This window comes from Podarcis tiliguerta, assembly GCF_965153285.1.
Source record: "Podarcis tiliguerta genome assembly, chromosome: 3".
NCBI lineage: Eukaryota > Metazoa > Chordata > Lepidosauria > Squamata > Lacertidae > Podarcis > Podarcis tiliguerta.
In genome coordinates, this window is record NC_139536.1 from 82,353,845 (window position 1) to 82,374,928 (window position 21,084).

Here is a 21,084-nt window from a genome sequence, read left to right on the forward strand (position 1 = left end):
CACAGACAGAGAAGCGTCATGTATATTTGCTTGTTCCCTTTGCTAAAATGAGAGGGGAGGCCCTTGAAGGAATTCTGTATATGTATTGCCATGCCCTCAAAGACTCTTAGCAAGTGAGGGTGTTTAATTATAAGTACTTAATGCGATCAGTATGCGAAAGACACAAAACCAATTATGAAAACACAAATGTTTAGAAAGGAAAAATTAATAAACATAATACCACTGCCATACATTGGAAGACCTTTTGCAACATTTCTTGAATAATTCCATTCAATGGATGGTATCCAACTGATGTCCCATCACTGATGGAAGGCCTACATCAGTGTAATGAGGATAGATGCAATTTTTGGTGATTCCTCCACCTCTCTGCACCCCACAAAATCCAGAATGCATTCCCCACCCTCCCTTTTCTGTCTTCATCAGCAGAGGGACACCAGTTGGTGTGTACGAATGTTCAACTTCTAAACATTAAACTTCTCAGTAACTTTATCTCTATGATCCAGACACTGCAGGGCATATGAATATATAAAATATGTATAAAAAGCCACAGGTCTGGGTACATTGGGCTCACTATAATCCTATCCACTGAAAGACAGGATAAGCATATATCAACAAATGTTTAAAAATAATCAAGCTGCTAGACCATAGCCTTTTACTTCAATACAATATTGCGAATACAGGAATATTACAGCAGAGGACTGACAGAAACAAAAGTGACTTGTAAAAGAAAAGAAAACACACACACACCAGAACTATCCAAACTTGGTTACCAAATGCCTGTATTTACCTGGTGGTATGTAGGCACTCTGCACTTCTTCCTCGTTTTGCCCTGGGCAGCATTAGAAGCTCACTGCACAGACAGGATGGATGATGAATGAAACAGATATAAATATGAAGCATTAAATGGCATGAATTATGCCATGGTATGCAAATGAAAACATAAAATAAACCAGAAAGCTTGAACTGAGATAGTTACCTCAACAGAAGTTAAAGACATATTAGCACACTCCATATATATATTTTTGACTGTCTGGGCCAGTATTCTAAAATAAAGGCTACAATCCTTTAGTTTGGCTGATTAACATGTATTCACTGCAACAGATTTTAAAGCAGTTTAACTCTGCAGTCTTTTAACATCTGGAGCGTTTCTTAATTCACAGCTGATTGGCTTCCCTGTTATTCTGCATTTCTAAATAGAAGCAACTAAAATAAACTGTTCATGAACGTCAGGCAATATGCTTATAATAAGGAAATATTGAAGAAAATGAGTTTTATCTTCCAAATCAAAAAACTGTGGAAGTTCAAGCCATTGCAAGACTGCAAGCTTCCTCTAATCTATTCATAGGCGTCATGATGCCTTTGCACATTTGTTTTTAAAACACAAATACTTATTATCATTATTGTTCTTATTATTATTTTGTCACCACACATCCTGAATATGTCCTCAATGTACATTATAGCATTCTAATTCAGACCTGTGGCTCTCCACTGTAAGGAGCTATACATTACAGGCAACAGTGAAATAACTGCAAAGAGAAAGGCGCAGCATGTAGCACGAGTTTTAACAAGACGTGTACATGCTGTGGGACCACTAGGACAGGACTTTCAGGCAGAAGTCAACAGCGCCACTCAGGAGAGAGACCAGGAGGTCCCCCAAATGAAGCAAGGTTGGCATGTCATGTTTTGAAGTGATGAGGGGGAGGTCTGTAAGACCATTAAGTAGATTAAGTAAAACTAATGAACCATATCACTGTGTACTTGCATTCTGCCCAAACACAAATCACTGAGATAAATTTCCAAGGTTCACCAGAGTAAAGTATATTTGCTGCTCAGGAAGATATACCATTTCAAAAGAACCAAATAGTCATATGAAATACTATGGTTTAAACCAGTGCTTTTTTCCCCTTAAAAAATGTTTAGTGGTACTCTCATTTTCCTACTCTGCCCCTCAAGGAGGCCAAACTTAGATTCACAAAATGTTTAGGGGTATGCGACTCCTGGGCCCCCCAGAAAAAAAAGCCCTGGTTTAAACATTATCCAAACTGGTCAATGTGTGAGCCATGTGTTGTCCTATTGTCACAATAACATACATTTCATTGGGGATCGATCAGTAACGTCATAAGAAATAATCCTGTATAAAAAAGCCTTAACTATCTGGTGGAATGTTGCCTAACAGAGTCCTACTAACATTATAGGATTCTGGTGCAACATACCACACACAAAAGAGGCCTAACACCCCACATGCAAAACCGTAATTCAACAGGGCAGGTTAAAGAATAATGGAATACTTTGTAAACTAATGAACCATTGAATTCAATGGTACCAACTCAAGAAAGCTTCTTAAAAATTAGAGATTATTCACCAGTGTTATTAATTTGCTTCACCCATGAATGTGAAAATGTCAGGGGCTCACACTTCCTGAAGATTCCTTTGAAGAATTTTATGCTACCAGTAGGACTTTGGTCTGAGTGGCTTTAAAAAAAAAAAAAAGCTGCAGCAGCATTTGTCATCTCACCCAGGAGACAGGAGAGGTGAATGAGAAAGCACTGTCTCCGGTTTAGAAGGGAAAGTTAGGACTGTACGTGGATATCATGGGTACTATCTATTTTCATAGGAAACATGAAAGGAAGAGTGAGATAGTGAGGGAACAACTGTGAATGTGAGAGTAGGAAGCTGAGGTATGTTTGAAGTGTCTGGTAGTCTTTATGACGGACTGAGCCTCCGTGTCCTGCCTAACTACAAATGTGCCAGCATATACCACACTATGTCCACAGAATTATAACTCTGGACCACCCTAACATACAAATAAGAGAGGGTGGAGACAATAGAAAACATTCCGCAGAATTACCAGCAATAAAGGAGAAGCAAGCTATACTGAAGAAGAACCAAGATCCAAATTTGGATGAGTGGAAACAGAATGAAAGCATTTGTCTAATTTCAGTGATAGCCAAGGGTTAAATTCTAACTCAAGACGAATGTTGGCCCCCACGAATGATACGAGGCACCCAACACATTGTGTCGAATTCCTCGCAAGTCAACATTCAGCCCTCTGTTCCCGCTTCTAAACTGGATCATTCTGAGGTCTACTATAGCCAGGGTGTGGGTCTGTGTCCATGTAATCTTTTGATTAAAATAAAGTTTAAAAAACCTGCAAGATAATTTTCAAAATACTTATTTGTTAACACAAGTGAAAAGTTAAATTCTGGCAATCTAGCACAAGTAAATGGGTAGATACTGCCCTTGCTTTAAAATAACTAGGTAAGCGAGGCATCTTCCCCATCCCAAATTCCACCATGGGTGGGAGACAATTAACACAGCTGTCTATATCCTCAAAGTTGACAGCTTCTAGTTCTGAATGGTCAGAGCAGAATGTATAGCTATGCTATGCTCTGTATCACTGAAGAATGAAAGGAATAATTGGGACATACAGTACACTATTTGACTAGTAGATATGGTTGGCATAGGAAGGCCCAGCACCTCAAATAGAAGGAACTTATTGCATTACAGAAAAGTGTGATCTTTCTATATCTGCAATAACATCTTTGTCCTCACAGAATTAAAATGGTTCAACAACATTAACCACCACAGAATCAAAATTTTGCAAGTGCAAAGTCACAAGAACAAAGCTCTTACTAAATGAAGCAAGATTCCAGTTTTATCTTTTTTTTTAAATGCTACTCACCATATTTGCACTGTGAACATAAAATCAATTATTTTTTATGAAACTCCACTACTGATTAGAATAATGCTTCACTTCTTATTTGATTACTGACATTCTATTTCCCACCTCGTAGTCCACACAATATAAAGCTCATAGTTCTAGACAGTATAAAGCACATTTCAACACTAGCAAAAATATATATTTTAAAATGCACAGATATATATATATTACTACAGATTCACGCTCTTAAAGTGGCAAACATACCTTTCTTGATCTGACAAATACTGACTATCCATATCTCTGGACCTGCGGTCAACTGGGCTTCGGGAGGCATCATGGTGTCTAGTTGGAGAACGTGATCTTCTCATTTGATGAATTTCATCTAAACTCCTGGAAATGTTCATAGAAGCACACATGTGTTTGACCATGTTTTTTCTTATCACTGTTTAATCAAGGTTTCCCAGACATTTAACAGGAATGGTCAAGGCTGATGAATTGGAAGCAAGTCCTCCCCACCCCAACACCTATGGAGGAATACCCAAAAAGCGATGCAAAAAAATCCACATTGCCAGAAAGAACTGTGAGAGGGAAATTATAGCTCTGCCTGCTTTTGAGGATAGAAAGAACCACGAGCAGGAAATTATATTCCTTTCTGGTTATCATTTTTTATTATCTACTGTGTTCTATGCCGTTAAGAAAATAACTGAGCTGCTGTTTCTGGACAGCCTAATCATCTGTATCAAGAAACTATAAATCCCTTTCAGTTACTATACCAAAAGAACTATACAAAGCCTCATTTTATGCTATGGTTAGCCTTATATGCCAGGTATTTGTTCCTGTTCCTGTGAGAACCAGCCCGTTAGAATACATTTATTTCCTTTTTATTCTGTGCTTCCCCCAAGAGTTGAGGAGGTATTTATTCTTCCTGCCCCACTAAGTTGCCCAGTTTACTTTCCACAATCCTGTGGCACAGGTTAGGCTGACAGACAGGGAATGATGCAAGGCCATCCAAAGAGCTTTGACAGCTAAGAGGGAATTCTCAGTCTAAGTCCAACACATTATCCACTACACCAAACTGGCCTCCGTGGATGCATGCATAAAAACATCAACACCCATACACCATGTACATGGTGGCTGGTGTATGCCCTTGCTTTTCATAGTGACACAGACTATCTGTCTGCAATGTTTGTGACTTATGAGTAAACAAGGTGGGAGACAAGGAGGAGAAAGGATGGAAGTTGTGACAACTGACTTCTTAAAGATGTTTTTAGGAAAGGTGAGAGGGGGAAAATTAAGCCTATATCTTGCAAATACTAAGCTGTCACTTAAGAGTAATTAGTAGTAATTCACAGTTAATATTAATACAGAGCATAGTGAGCTGTAGAAAACATCCCCTTGTGCAGTCGTTTCTTTGATTTGTGCAATACAGGATTGCTTCATGGTGGTGAGCTGTCTGGAGAAACCTGTTGTGTTTGGAAACCTAGTATTAGGTATGCTACAACACAAATCCAGCTAAATGTGATGGTTTTGTGGATTTTCTTTTAGTTGCTAGAAGACTATAGAAGCTCACACTGAATTATATTCTAAAAAAAGAGAGTAGTCTACAATACTAAATAGCTTTTGCTCTAAAAGAAACTGATAGGCAGCAGAACTTTCTGATAACTTATTTATCTGATTTATAATCTATTGTTGTCCGGTCTATCAGTTTCTCTCCTTAGCTCCCCAATATGCTGGTAAATATCAGAGTCCAGTTCTCTTCTGTCACCCACACCCTTTTCCTTTAAGTATTTGTCTTACATAATATCCAACTTCACTGGAATTTTGCTAAGTTATTTCCTACTTCCTTTTGTTGTGACATGATCTCTCCCTCCTCTTCTGTACAAGGGATAGTCAACATTGTGTCTTTCAAATGTTGTTGGACTATAACTTGCATAATCCCTGACCAATGGCCATGCCAACTATAGTTTGTAAGAGTTATAGTCCAACATCTAGAGGGCACCAACATCTAGATGTTGGCTCCCTCTGCCATCTGTACCAAACTATTCCCTCTCATTTTCACCAGGGTATGAAAACATACCTAAACATCTCCCCTCCTCAGCAGCTCACTTCTTTCCTTTCTTCCTTATCCATTTTCTTTTCAAAACTACAGGGCAGAGCACAGGGTCTTCTTTGTCTGGCTGCCCTAGAGATCTCCTTTCTTCCATGAAAATGGGGAAAATATCATTGGTAGCTTAAAGTGAAATGCCCATTTATCTCTTAATATAATCATCTTTTTAGACTGAAGAGCTGCTTTTCTTTCTGTTATGCTTTCACATTCTCCACAAACTCACTAAGGAAAACTCAACATTTAGTATTTCCTTAAGACAGCTGCACAATTAAGCAAGGAGCCTCTTGGCACATGGCTCATCCTAGAGGCAGTTGTCATAGTGTGGCAGTGACCATGCAGGGGTTTCATGTGCAGCTGCCCAAGGAAAACACCACCTTCACATTTCTTTAATCACAATGGAGACAATCTGGCCAAAGTTAAGCCCTTTTCAAAGTTCTCTCAACTTGAGCGGGAGAGTCTTAAGCACACATGTTAACAACTCTCCCAACTGTAATAAATGGAACTAAAAAGTGCTCGGCTTTGGCTGGAGTCTGCCCAATGTGCGTTGATGATGAAAGCAGCTATATTTTGAAGCCTACCTCTGTAATGGCACATTTGGTAAACGAGAACGGGTCCTGCCCTGATCGTCACCACGGTGAGGAGATACAGATCGTGAACGATGATGGGTTGTTCTTTGCTGTTCTGGCACAGTTAACGTTGTAGATTTACTTTCTCTAGTGCTAGACCTATAGCCTACTGGTAGAAGTGCAACAAAATGAAGTTAGTTCAGGTCAGAAATGGCAAGTGTTCATATCTGGACTAGTCTTTTCAGGAAAACATCTCTTTATTGATTACAAGATTTTCAGAGTTGTGCAACTTGTGAAAATCCTGAAATGTCATGCAATCAGGGCTAACAATTAGCATTATAGTTAAATGTAATGCGAATATGGGGGGAAAGGTACAGACATACATACAGGAGAATTTACGTGCAAGACTGCAAAATTCCCAAAGGTGAGAAAGTGAATAGGAGCAGAAATAATACCTACAGGGTTAGGCATTATTTGCCACAAGCGTCACTTTTTCAGCTCTTCAGTCTTTTTAAATGAAATCTATGCATCTGTGGCTGCAATACTGAAACAAACTGATTTATTCAATTCATCCAGTCTATGGAATTGCTTATAAGTAAATTGTTTTAGAATTGAAGCCTGTTTCAGTTTCATTTAAATTATCTGCAGATATGAGTATGGTACACAAGTCATTTGACCCAACGTTGCTTCATATAAAATGATCCACAGAACTTGCTTTACATTCAAGGAAACATAAAGATGTCACTATTAATTATTGTTAGCCAGAGGCCTAACACCACAGAACAAAGCTGGATAGGCAAAAAGAACCAAGTCTAAGAGAAAGGTACCCATATGCCATCAAGTTAAAATACTATTTTATTAGCTAAGAGCCGAAGGCAAACACAGATTATGCTTTCCATTTAGGTAGTAAACCTACCCATAGTTTAATATTGGAAGTAACATTTTGTCTTCCTGTAGTGGAGTGGGGGGGTTGGGGGACACACACCACTGAACTGCACAGAAAACCCTCTTCTTCCAGAAGATGAAAAGGCCCCCATTCAATAGTCAAACTTCCCCAAGAGAAAAAAAGGCCAGTTATTTTAAATCAGGGATTAGCAATGTGGTGCCCTCCAGACGTTATTTAACTATGGTTCCCATCAGCCCCTCACAGCTTGACCAAAAGGCAGTGATGATGGGTGTTAGAGGTTAGCAGTATCTGGGGGGGGGGGCACATGGATTACCCCTGTATTAAATGAAGTCCCTCAGACCAAGCTGATAGCATGACAAGAAAGCAGCAGCTCAAGCTCTTTAAATTAGCCCCCTTTAGTTAGAAGAAAAGCTACATGAAGGATCCGTAGGGGACTTCGGATTTGAGGCAGGAAACAAGGGAGATTACAGGGAACCGTTCTGAAGATGTATACATTCAAAGCATATGGCATGCACCTCTCTTGTAATTTTTGTGTGACAGCTATGTGGAATGGAAGATGCAGTGCGTTGCGTGTAGAAAATTTGCTGAGAATGACCAGGACGGGAGGGGTACCCTCCCACAGTTTCAATTACTCTGACGTTAATTGAACCGCATTCTTATCTTGGAGAAAACCAGGGATTCACACACATACATAGAAAACCTAAGTACAGAAAAAGGAAACTGTATGTTTCTTTCATTAAAAGTCACTATTAAACTCCCTAGGGGCATTGGTACTCAGTTAGTCAGTAAAATATAAAACAACGTTCAAATTTTTCAGGTCCCGCTGTTGAAGCTAATGGGGTAATTTATGCAGTTGTGCTCAAGTACTGTTCCAGAAAAATTGTCAAAAATGGCCTAAGTTACTATTTTTGCCATCCTTCTTGAATTTCTAGTTAAAGAAAACTTCACTGCCATCTTTAATGTGATTAGCAACTCTTCTAAGTAATATTAAAATGAGTTTGTAGACATAGACAAACTACATCATACTAGACATGTCATGTTCAAAGAAGTATATATATATACTAGTCAAGATTAAATTGGCCACAATCCTAGACAACCATAGTAAAAATGGAAGGCTTTTGAAAATTAGTTTTGCAGCTGATCACCAAAATATTTTAACAATTCAAGCTGCTTTTCTTGTTCAGGCAGGTGATTGGCAGCAGAAGAAATATTCTCAGAACCTGCAGCACTGTTGAGCAATTTTTATCTTTGTCTCTGTGTAACAACTGAGAGTCTCCCTCTATGCACACATTTTGGATAATGATAACTTGTGAGTGCTTATGAGAATTATAAAAGATATAGCCATGCTTCATGCACTTAATATACAGTCATGCATTTTCAATATATTCCATGGTGAACCTGTCTAAGATATAAGCAAGAGCAAATGCATCAAATGGAAAATATGTTTCAGTTAGACATTTTAATTACATTTATTTATTTATTTGCATTTCTTTTTATGCACAGAAAAATAACTTCGAAAAGCAGCCTCTACCCTTGGAATATCCACAATTTTATTAGCTGTATAAACAGAAATATCAAGATTGCCATGCCACTGTTGCTGTTGCTTTTTATTATTGTTTGTCCAATTGATTTTTGTTAGATTTTATTGTGTTTTAAACTGTTGTAAGGAACCCTGATGCAGTAGAAAGGCAGGCTATAAACATTTCTTATTAATGCATAATACATAAATGCAATTAACACACAATACAGATTTTTTAAAAAGGTTCACCATGGAATAAAGAACCAAACTACTTTCTAGAAAACATAATCTCCCAATTCATCATCTTTGAAAACTCTAGAAAACCAAACTGGAAGGGGGAAGGGAGAAGCAAAAGTAAAGGATGTAGGACCATGCTCTTCACCCACGCACCTGAAGGAACTACTCCAATACCATCATCAACATCATAATCTGAGATGTCACTATCACTGATTCGCTGAGATCCTGTGCAACAGTAAGGCAAATAGATACCTGTATACTTGGTTCTTTTGTAAAGGGCAGAAATAAGTTTAAGTAAAGATTCTTGTCATTATGGAGAGTCAAATATGGGATGCATTCATATTTAAAAACAAGATTATATATATATATATATATATATTGAAAAAAACTATTGTAAAGTGGCGCAGAAAGGAGACATAGTACCTGGGTAATGGCACCAGTCCCAAGTATACATACTGCAAGTTCTGTTGAAATAAAAAAAATTGTGCCAGCCTGGCTGACATTATCTACAGCAGTGCAAACAGTAACTTGCATAGCTGTGGAAAAGTGAAATTAAATGCCTGCCATGAGGGGCAGAACTTGACTGCTCTGCCTCACATACCAGTGCAACATTGTCTTACTAAAATGATCCATAAGGTTGTGGGTTCATATTATCCAGCAACAGTCACCATATTGTGTCAGAGGCTGTTAATAATGTAAGAACAGCATGCTGGATCAGGCCCATCTAGTCGAGCATCCCTTTCTCACAGTGGCCAATCAGATGCCTACAAGGAGCCTGCAAGCAGGAACCAATCACAAGAAGCACTCTGCTCTTCTAGTTTCCAGAAACTTGTATGTAAGCCCGCCTTCCCCTGGCCCATGTGACTGGTAGGGGCCTCTCATAACCCATACCCAACCTAGCCTAAAGTTACATTCCATGCCTGAAATCCAGTGTTTCTAGCTGCTAAAGAACCATGTAGGGCTTGAAAGTTCAGCTTTACATGGACTTCTTTTCTTGGACTCTGTTGAGTTCCCCACTCCCATTAAATGTACACATTTTCTGGGCTAGAGAACAGTCATGGTCCTGAAAGTTGTTTAAAAGTCAAAGGAACTTGGACCTTTCGTTGGACTTTGAAACTTAGTACAGAGTTTCAAATACATTGCCACAAATGCAGTAGCCAGAGCTATACATTGAATATTAGTGCCAACAGCCAAGAATCAAATGTCATAATCTTCCAGTGACATTTACAGGACCCCACTTGCTGAATACAGTGAAATTGCTTTAGAAATAAATTGGACTGAAGATGACAGCCACATTGTGTTAGCAACAACGAAGTTGGCATAAGCTAAGTGAATTAATATGGAAACAGTAAAGGTCACTGAGGGAGTGTATGCTGCTCAGCGCTGTTGCTTATCAGTGCTTGGATCCTAAGGTAAGAGAACCTTTGCTGGGGGTGGGGAGTTTCTTCCCCTCACTGTGTAGCCACCTGTGAACATCCAAAAAGACACTCCAGAGAAGCCCTTTTCTGCCTTGTGTCTCCAGGGGTTGTTGGACTACAACTCCCATCATCCCTAGCTAACAGAACCAGCGGTCAGGGATGATGGGAGTTGTAGTCCAACAACATCTGGAGACACGAGGTTGAAAAAGGCTGCTCTAGAGGGTCTCCTCCAGCAGCTCCCTGTATACATCCCACATAGTTCAGGAGAGGCTTTGGGTAGGTCGCAAAACGGGATCAGTGAATCTGTCAATTGGTTTCTCTCAGTTTCTTGCTTTTTCATTCTTAAGCTAAGATAAGGACTTGTGATCACGAGTCGGCAACCGTGTTTCAGTTGGACGCACTTAAAATGGTCATCGCCTGCAGATGCATTTTTGTACACATTTCTTGGCTGGAGAACTTTACTGCAGAATTCAGAGAAGAGCAAATTTCAAAGCACAGTGATGTTTCGGTTTGCATAGAATCACAGAATCATAGAATGGTAGAGTTTGAAGGCATCCCAAAGGTCATCTAGTCCAACCCCCTGCAATGCTGGAATCTTAGCTAAAGCATCTTGTTTCAGAAAGTGGTAATAAACAAAGATTAGTCTTTAAATGTGAACCAAACTCAATTTCTTCCCCACCCCTAGATGCAGAGGGCTGCAGCGGTGAGAAAACCTTGCTTCTGTGAACGTCCTAAACTTATCTTAGGATCCAAGCTGAAATTTTCACACCCATTCTTATTCAAGTAAAACTCCGGAACCTTTTAAAGAAGGCAGCTGCTTACATGTTCTAACACGAGTTAGTACACCTTTGTTATCATAACAAACTAGCCCAAAAGAAAAAGGAGTCGTGGACCTACTTTGTAATTTTTTGCTAGAGCTTTCTCCACCATGGGCATGTCTCCTTGGCATGAAAGGTGATGGCTGAGGCAGAGGTAGTGAGGATTCATCATGCGTCTGCAGCGTATACCAATGTGGTTCATCATCTAAAAGTGCTGTCTCCAGCTCTATAAGGATCTGTGGGGGAAGGGAGCAAGCTTCATCAACAGAAAATAAAATGCTCTGGAGATCCTGTCACATGTCTAAAACAGAACTAGTTTTCAGTGCCAACGTATGTGCATTCACCTCCCCAAGAAAGTCACTTTCTTCTTCTTGCACTCTGGGCTGATCCCAAACCGTGATCTCCAACATCCGTTCTCTAAAATCTCTACGGTGCACGTGGGAATAGAGAAAAGTTTGGTTCCATTTTGGTTCTAAGCTTTTCTTTACCGTTTTGGTCCTCCTCTTACTCTTATCACTGAAACAAACAAGCAAAAAACAAAACATTGTTGTAAACCACAATGCAGGAAGCAAGGCCTCTGACTCACCCCCTACTACTACCATACTTATTCTGCTGGGCTACCCCTGGTAGCTGCAGAGTGAGGTAAGGGAGCACTGCTCAGCTGACGGGTGGCCTTGTTTCTCAGCCACAGAGCAGTTCTGCCAGGCCAAGAACACTCAGCAGTCAAAAGGGCTGAAAGGGGACATTCAGGTTGTCCAGAAACTATAACATAGGAAGCTGCCTTAAACTGAGTCAGACCACTGTTCCGTCTACCTCAGCCTTGTATACATTGACTGGCAGCTTCTCTGCAGATCATCAGGCAAGGTTCTCCCCTAATCCTACCTGGAAATACCAAGGATTGGATCTGGGGCCTTCTGTAATCAAAGTAGATGCTGTACCACTGAGTTTCAGCCCCTAAGTGAGTGGAAGGACTAAGGGGCAGGCAAATGAACCAAGCCATTATGAGAGTTATCCATCACCCCAAGTCCATTTAGTGAATGAATTATCAGTAACACAAGCCAGGGGTTGAGTGTTTGGTACAAAAGTTGCACTCAAAATAAAAGACCAAGGATTGGACAAAAATACTTTTACTGTATTTTCTACCTACCTACCTACCTACCTACCTACCACCTATCTATCGATCTATCTATCTATCTATCTACACACACACACACACACACACACACACACACACACTTAATGGGAAAGGGACAGATAAATGGAAAAATCAGCTCCACCCATAAGGTTGAAGAGGGGAAGGAGGGATAACATTGGAAGGGAATATGTGGTGTGGTGAATATTCTTTTCTTGGGCCAGGATAACTTTCCATTGTGGAAATGGAAATCCCTTCCATCAAAAAGGATTCTAACTGGTCCCCCAATAAAATACACCGTTCACGGTATTAACCCTTATTCAAAGACGGCCCTTAGAACATGAGGAATCTCCATGAGGAGACTGGAGTAAATTACTCTAAATATAGAGCCATTCATAGATTGATTTTTCATGGCTGTTTTAGAAAAGCATATAAACATATAGCAATACAGTGTATTCTTTCAAACTATTTTTTCAGCATGTTTTTAATTTAAAGAGCTACCTTCTGTCCGGAAGGAAATACATTTTTACATAAGGATTTCTCGGGCGTCCATCTATTCTGGGTGGCAGGTCTGTTGCTTGAAGAACATTCACTATTAACTGATGCCCAACTTTATCATACCAAAGCTTTACCTAAAATGTTATAAAATAATTGTAAGTTATCAGTCCAGAAAATGCATTCATTTGGATTCATATCCAATCAGATCCTTGAGACTTGAGCTGGGGTAAAAATATGCTCATTTTAAAAATGGCAAAAGTAAAATACAGTATTGTAAATTTAAATATCCACTCCTTCCTTAAGCCTAGCCACAATATACTTGATTAATTGATAAGATCTTGGGCATGATCCACTGAAACTGATGGGCAGGAGATTCAGGACAGACAAAAGTATTTCTTTCCATAGCATTTAATTAATTTATGGAATTCAATACCAAAGGAAACTAGTGATGGTCACAAGCTCAGATGCCTTAAAGAGGGTTAGACATGGAGGATGAGCCTGTTAATGGTGAATAGTCATGATGGCTATTTCCCTGGACAGTTTACAGGGCAGGTATGATATAAAACACAGTAATTAAGATCATTGAAAAGCTAAAACAGACAGCAATTCCACCCCCACCCCCTTGTAACAGTATAGAGAGTTTGCAGATTTAAAATACAATTCAAAAGCATGTATGGTATGAACTTTCTAAACATCTGGGTAGGCTTGTCTATACAATAATGTTTTTACTCAGCGCGAAATAGAGCACATTGAAAGGGCCTGCTTGATATCAATAGGCAGGGAGTTTCAATTCTTACAAAAGCAGAATGGGTATTATGTGGCATCTGTTGTAATGCAAATTCTGCCAGCCTAAGAGGTTGATTGAAGCGCAAGACCTCTAAAGAGGATAAAACCAGGAGATCTTTCAGGTAACCTGGAAGCCACTGACCAGTAGCTGCTGAGGAGCAACAACAGGAGAGGGCGGTTGTCTTCAGCCTCTACTTGCCAGCTGCCCAAAGGCATCTGCTTGACCAATGTGGGAAACAGGATGTCAAACTTAAGCGGACCTTTCGTTTGATCCTGGAGAACTCTTATTATGTTCTTATTAATGCATGTTTATCACTTGATGACTGTTATATCAAGGGATGACTTGCATGTGTAAATAAGCTACTCCAGATCAGTACATTTTGCTGCCCAAAATGATTCCCCCACCCACTACTAGGGCCCCCCACCCACCCACCAGTTCTCACCTTCATCTACCCTCCTACAACTTGCTGCATTGTAGAACCAGCCCTGCTATAGGTGGAGGTGTTTTCATTGAGTCAGTTCACACATCTGACTGCGCAGCAATCAAGTGTGGGGAAATCAAGAGGACAGGAGGTAATGTGGAAGTTGTATGTGTGGTGTTATATCTGGGATAGCTTATGCATACATCTAAGTCATCACTGGATGATCTAGTGATGAACGTTCATACAAAAGCATTGCTTCCAAAATGTCAATAAAAACATTTTCTGCATACATTTTAGGCTGCACAGACATCAAATAAAAAACAAAAAGGAAAGGCTAAAATTTTCACTGACATTTTCCTCCTAATCTGCTCAGTTTTGTAACCTATACCTGAACAAAAACAGCAAACGAAATGTGCTGCCGGTGAACACCATTTTGTACTTACAGAGAGCTGCCCAGGCAGGACCTGTGGAGCATCTTTTAGGGCTCCAGGACTAGTAGGGGAAATAACAGAAATTGACGGCCGTTCCATTTTTTGAGATTCAAATGAACTAGAACCTGTAAGGATTGGGGGGGGGGGGAGAATGTGAATGGGAAGAGACAACAGTTTAATGTAAGATACACCAAAAACAATTTCATTACTCCTGCTGCTTTTAACATGTAGCATTGCACACACTGAACCAACTACTCTGAGATGCCGAAACCAATGGGTTGACTATTCTACATGAGAAAGAAGATTCTCTTTCAAAATAAATGAGGGGAGGGTGACAAAAGGGTCTTCGCCAAAATAACAACAGCAATGATGGTGATGGTAAAAGAAACAAAGTACCTTCCCTTTGTAGCCCATTTTCCATAGCTGCACATTTATTTATTTTCAAATCTTTATAGAAAGGAAAATGATAGAAAAATTGAGGAGCAGGAAAGGGAAGGGGAAAAAAATGAAAATTCTGATAAATGTCATTGAATGATGGATTTTCAACAAAACATTTGATTTTGAGCAGATGCAAAAACAAAATAAGAAAACTGATAGCCTTTCCACTTGGTCAGACAAGTAATAATCCTGAGGCTATTTTCAATGTCAATATTCCATCCAATATCAAGGGGACAGATAATCTCGCTACAGGGGAGAATATATTCGGTACAGTATAGTAATAAAAAAAGAGGAAGAAGAAGAAGAAGAAGAAGAAGAAGAAGAAGAAGAAGAAGAAGAAGAAGAAGAGTTTGGATTTGATATCCCGCCTTTCACTCCCTTTAAGGAGTCTCAAAGCGGCTAACATTCTCCTTTCCCTTCCTCCCCCACAACAAACACTCTGTGAGGTGAGTGGGGCTGAGAGACTTCAAGGAAGTGTGACTAGCCTAAGGTCACCCAGCAGCTGCATGTGGAGGAGCGGAGACGCGAACCCGGTTCCCCAGATTACAAGACTACCGCTCTTAACCACTACAACACACTGGCTCTCAGAATGGGCAAGACATTCTTTGCTAAAACTTGGAGAGTAATATAGGCGTCAAAGATTTTAAAATAAATTTAAATTCATTTTAAAATAAATTTTAAAATAAAAGGTTTTCAAAATGTAAGTTGCCTTGGGGGTCATTTTTTTCGGCCAAAATTTGCCTCATAAATAATTTTATAAATAAATAAGATGTGGGATGGAGTACTGTTGTCACTGTTTGTTAATCAGAAATAAAGTTGGCAGTGGAATGCTAAAGGTGTTCAGAGAATAATATCACTAAGAGTGATATTCAGCTAAGTTGTACTCTGAGCAAACTTACTGAACTTGATGGGATGAGAACTAACATTGGATATCACCCTAAATTTCACAAATATTCATGTGCAATATGATTGTGCAACTATATACCACACAACAGATGCTGAATGTTCTTCAGTGTTTGCAACTGAAACACAACCTAGAGGGAAAGTTAATACACATTTGCAATTCAGGGAAATGATGGCGCAGGAAGACCCTAAGTTACGTTTTCTCACGGAAAAACTCTTTTTTGTCAAAGCTTCATTTTTATGTGGAATTTTACCACACCACAGAAGAAACGATCTAGCTAGCTTCTTGTCTAAACTGGAAGTGAATTCAAACCATCCATTCAGGTGGTGACATTTGAGAGTTCTCACCGTTGAAAGTGTAGGCATATCAGCACCAACGTTTTGTGGACTGAACCCAGTGGTATCAAAAGTAGTTTTAGACAAAGATTGTGCTTACAGACTGCATAATGCTGCATATATTCTTCTAAATTATTTTATTTCATTCTAAGCATAAGCAAGAACAAAGGAAATACTCACTAGATTCTAGTGGAGGATGAGAAGTCTCGGGAATCCTTGGAATGTCACTAAAAGAGGTATAGAAAAATTAGAAAAACCTGAACAACTTCTCTACAAAACAAATACATGGACTAATTTTAGAGGGAGGTTATTACTTAATTTTCAACAATAATTACCCTCAGATTTTCACTCATGGCCCTGAAAAATCCCCCACTTACAGGTCTTTGATACATCTTTGTTAGATATATTGTTGTTTTTACTTTAATTTTTCTCTCATAGTGCTATGCCGAAACCTATCCTCTGTTTTTTTGCAAAAGAGGCTTCATCTTCCTTCTTCATTTCCAGGAAGCTTTAGAATGTCTTTCAATTTTCTTTAGAATTTGATGGCACAGGGCTGAGAGAGATGAGGGCACTGTGTGTGTTTCTTTCCATTACACATTTCTCTAGTAGCCTGCAGCCTCCCTGGGTGCCTGTATTTCCTGATCTGAGAAAGCCCTACAGGGAGTGATACTTTATGACACCATCATCTAGGCTTTAGCTGAAGAGTGGGAAACCCCTGGGATTGGAGCACTTGCTGATTTTGTTTCAGCAAAAAAATCCATTAAAAACAACAACCTCCCTGCACTAATATATTTAAAAGTGAAAAGATCACATTTAACAACAAAAACAACAATATATCAGGAGCAATGTATGCAGTCTCTTGCAGGAAAGCCCAGCTGAGATTTTCTTAAGTTACAGACACCTAGGAAGGCTGAAAATTCCAGCACCAGAGAGATGATTTGTAGAATGAAAGGATATTCACAGAAAACTTTGGCCACCTCAAAAGTAAGGTAAGTATAACAAAATCCCACACCCCATTCACAAAACTTTCCCCTCCTCCTTCCTAATTTCCAAACGTGATTCCTTTTTTTCCATTAGTAAAGCTGGTATTTACAATAGAACTTGATGATCCTAAGGGACACAGCACTAATGTACATTTGGTTTTGACAATGATTACAACACAGGCAGCAACTTCAATATGAACACACTATCGGGTTACTATTGCAGTTGGATGTTCCACAATATTTGTAAAATCACACAACAAAGGGAAACATGTTGGAGAACAGAAGGGTGACAGCTATCTACAGCTAGTGATTCTGACTTCCCCCTTTTTGAAAATGACACAAATTGTGTAACTCACTAGAAGTTTTTATACACGCGTCTCAAGGAGTTTGCTGAATGAAGCCTATGAAAAAAACTTACAATAACAAAGAAAAAAACCAAGAAAATATGGAAAAGGTAAAAAAATAATAATAAAGGTAATAATAATACATGGAATAATGATGAATGGAACAATAACACATGGAAATACAATACACATGAAAACTGATATATCCCTAAATAGGGCTGCAATTATAAACACCCTTGAACTCAGTAGGATTTACTTCTGAATGGGCATTGTACAGCAGATGTGGAGAACATTTGGCCCTCTAGATGTTGCTGAACTACAACTCCTATCTGCCTCAGGAAGCCTAACCAATGGTAAGCGATGATGGGAGCTGTAGTTCAGCAGTATCTGAAGGGCCAAAGGTTTCCCACATCTGATGTATAGCATCATGTTACAGATTTACATGCAGTTCTTATACATTAGCCACTGAAACAGCAAAACATGCTTCCTATTAGTGGCTCTCAGTCCAAAAATATCTCGTTTGCCTTTGAGCAGTTTTGATTGTATATCACAAGAATTTTTACCTTCATCCACAAATTTTAGTTTTACATTTGGGTGGGGATTTACCATAATTTTATGCTGGGGATTCACCAGAATCTATAAAGGCCCTGGCAGCATGAGATTTTGCTAGTCCTTGCCAGGAGTCTTAGGCATAGCATGTGTGGATGATATCGAGATATGGTGCATAGAGACTTGTTCAATAGCTTTAAGCTGCATGATATGGGCAAGCCGCTTTCGGCCTTGATTATTCTCACACAGAAACAAAGAAGCATTGTGGGTTGCACAGAATCCAGGGAACTGTTGTCTGTGCCACAGTAATGCCACAGAAACCCAACCCTCCACTTTTATATAAATAAACATGACACATAAATAAATGTAACATGTAAGAAGAAATTAATCCAAAGTAGTGTGGGAAACGGCAATTTTTTTTTTTGCCATGTCTGACCTCGTGGCTGCAATATTTGTGTGATTACACGGATTTAGCAAAATCTGAAGGAGAATGCTGTGACACCTGTGGAACCTGTGTCCAATAATTATTAAAAATCCCAAACCCTATCCCTCCCCCTTATATTTATAGTTTTAGCTACAACTCCTAAAACGACGCACATCCCTGCCCAATCTCTATACAGAGCAATGTGGTTTTCTCAAGAGGTCAATCCACTTAACAATGGTTGCACCCCTTCAGTCCTTTTCCGTTTTATTTATTCTTAAAATACGGTAACTATGTGCATATATTATGGCAACAATAGCCCTCTTCCGGCATTCCTAATGTAGAGGAAAGTAGACATCCGGTGAGGATAAGCATGCAAGCTGTGCCCCTCTTCCATCACTAATCTCATCACCTTCCAGCTCGTGAAAGCAGACAAGCTGCAAAATGAAGCCTTATGCATTCATGGAAAATCAGGATTCTAAAATGAGTGTTGGGGGATGGGAGTTCATGAATACAAAAGGCTCCTCTAGCAAACATTTGCCTTCCACAAACTAAAAGGAGATTGAAATGGTGACATGGGTTGGGGCAGTGGCGTCGCAGCGGGGGTGGGGGTGGTACACCCCAGGTTCCATGTCTGCGGGGATGACAAGAAGTCACCCCGCGGGGGCTCTCGGCAGTGCGAGCAGCCATCGTGCCACTGCAGCCGCATGTGGAGAATCCTCTGTTCGCGGCTGTAGCCACAAGCATAGGATCCTGGCGCCGGCGGCAAACCACTAAGTACAGCGCATGTGTGACGTCACATGCATGTGCTGTACGTAGCGGTTTGCCGGATGGCTGCAGCGGCGACGGAGGGATCCCGGCACCATCTGTACGGTGGTTGAGCGGCACCAGCTGCAAACCGCTACACAGCGCATGTGTGACCTCGCTACGTACGGCGCATGCATTGTACATAGTGACGCCGCACATGCGCCCTACCTAGTGACGCCCGCCCCAGGTGTCACAACGCCTTTCTTCACCCCTGGGTTGGGGGAGCCCTCCAAGTTAACCCATCTCCTTTACTTTCTACTGAGAAATGTCTGAAAAGTGTGTGTGTGTGTGTGTGTGAGAGAGAGAGAGAGAGAGAGAGAGAGAGAGAGAGAGAGGAGATTGAGAGGGGGAATGTATGTGTGTGTGTGCATAGACTGAGTCACACAGAGAAATGCTTACATAGTTATGACCGGGGGGCGGGTGGCGGAGGCAAGATTCCACATGTAACATTGTGTATTTACAAAATGAGTGATTTGAGCCTTACCCAATAGGCCTTGAAACAATAATTTCAACTTGAGGTTCTGATTTTGATTCTAAAATAATGTTGTAAACTTCTTCATTTGTAGCTCCGGGAAGCGGTTTGCCATTCCATTCTAGAACTTCATCACCTTGAATGTAAGCACAAGGGAGGTTTTCTCACCTGCCTTTCATATCACTTTGCACAAACACACACCATCACAAAAAAAAAAGATAGCTTTCTTTTCCAGGTTTACAGATGGCCAGTTTATTGAATATTCATCCTGATAAATTTGCAGAAAGCTTGTGTAGAAGTTATACAGTGCCTGCTCTTTATTTAGCATCCATTCTGATTTGTTTATCCACAGTCTATACATATGAAGGCAGCCCTGTTTACGGAAGTTTTTAATGACTGATGTTTTAATGTATTTTTAATCTTTTGTTGGAAGCTGCCCAGAGTGGCTGGGGAAACCCAGCCAGATGGAAGGGGTATAAATATATTATTATTATTATTATTATTATTAATCAACACCCACTATTTATTGAGCATACATCCTGTTTAGTTGCAATAAGATTATATGACTTCCCATCAATTGAACATTATCTCATTTTTTCTAGTGCATTTTCTCATCACTTTCCCTATCATAAAATGCCTGGCTCTTTATTAAGTGCGTTTGTTGTGCCAGAACACTTTAATCCATTTTAATTGTGCAAAACTAAATTTGTGACAGAATCCATCTTCTGTGTATGCTAGTGACCTCTTTGTATGCCGGCCAGACAGGAGATTCCTGCATTGCAGGGGGTTGGATTAAATGACCTTTGGGGTTTTTTCTGACTCTACAATTCCATGATTCTACCCTCCTGGCCAATGCATGTAGACAGAAGTAAGCTCCTCCAAGTGGCCAATCAAACACCAACACTTTCTTCAGGGGTTTCAATGTTCAAAGAGGCTGCTCAAAGAGTCCTGGCTCTTTTTCATGCCAAGCAGACTGCTGTTTGACGATCCTCACGTCAAAGCTTAGTTCAGTTCATTTTGTATACAGTGTACTCTGCTAACACCTTGAATACAAACACAATCGCAGAAACACAGAAATGTAGAGTTGGGAGGGACCTTGAGGATCACCTAGTCCAACTTCTTGCAGTGCAGGAATCTTTCCCCCAACCTGGGGCTCGAACCCTGAGATTAAGAGTCTCATCTGCTACCAACTGAGCTATCTATATGGAAATAAAATCCACAGATCCCAAAAATTTGCAAAGCCCCCAATTTTCATCACTTCTCGTCATTTTCTATAAGGAGTCCTTTACTGCACCGAAGATGATTTCCTTCTGTATTCCGAAGTTTCTG

At 39.9% G+C, this 21,084-nt stretch overlaps 1 protein-coding gene across 50 annotated transcripts in view; it reads right to left on the bottom strand.

Annotated features, from left to right (window-relative positions):
* Positions 1-21,084, bottom strand: part of RIMS1 (regulating synaptic membrane exocytosis 1) — a 224,282-nt gene that overhangs the window by 79,308 nt on the left and 123,890 nt on the right. For 17 of the 50 annotated variants that reach the window (XM_083431368.1, XM_083431358.1, XM_083431399.1 and 14 more), the window contains 10 exons: positions 19,768-19,891; positions 16,360-16,406; positions 14,515-14,627; positions 12,867-12,997; positions 11,578-11,749; positions 11,313-11,469; positions 9,151-9,222; positions 6,347-6,503; positions 3,926-4,051; positions 788-850 (listed from right to left, as the gene is read on the bottom strand). In XM_083431368.1, the coding sequence (XP_083287494.1) occupies positions 788-850; positions 3,926-4,051; positions 6,347-6,503; positions 9,151-9,222; positions 11,313-11,469; positions 11,578-11,749; positions 12,867-12,997; positions 14,515-14,627; positions 16,360-16,406; positions 19,768-19,891 (1,162 nt within the window). The remainder of the gene's footprint in view (positions 1-787; positions 851-3,925; positions 4,052-6,346; positions 6,504-9,150; positions 9,223-11,312; positions 11,470-11,577; positions 11,750-12,866; positions 12,998-14,514; positions 14,628-16,359; positions 16,407-19,767; positions 19,892-21,084) is intronic. The other 33 variants (XM_083431403.1, XM_083431389.1, XM_083431395.1 and 30 more) reach the window with 4 other exon arrangements.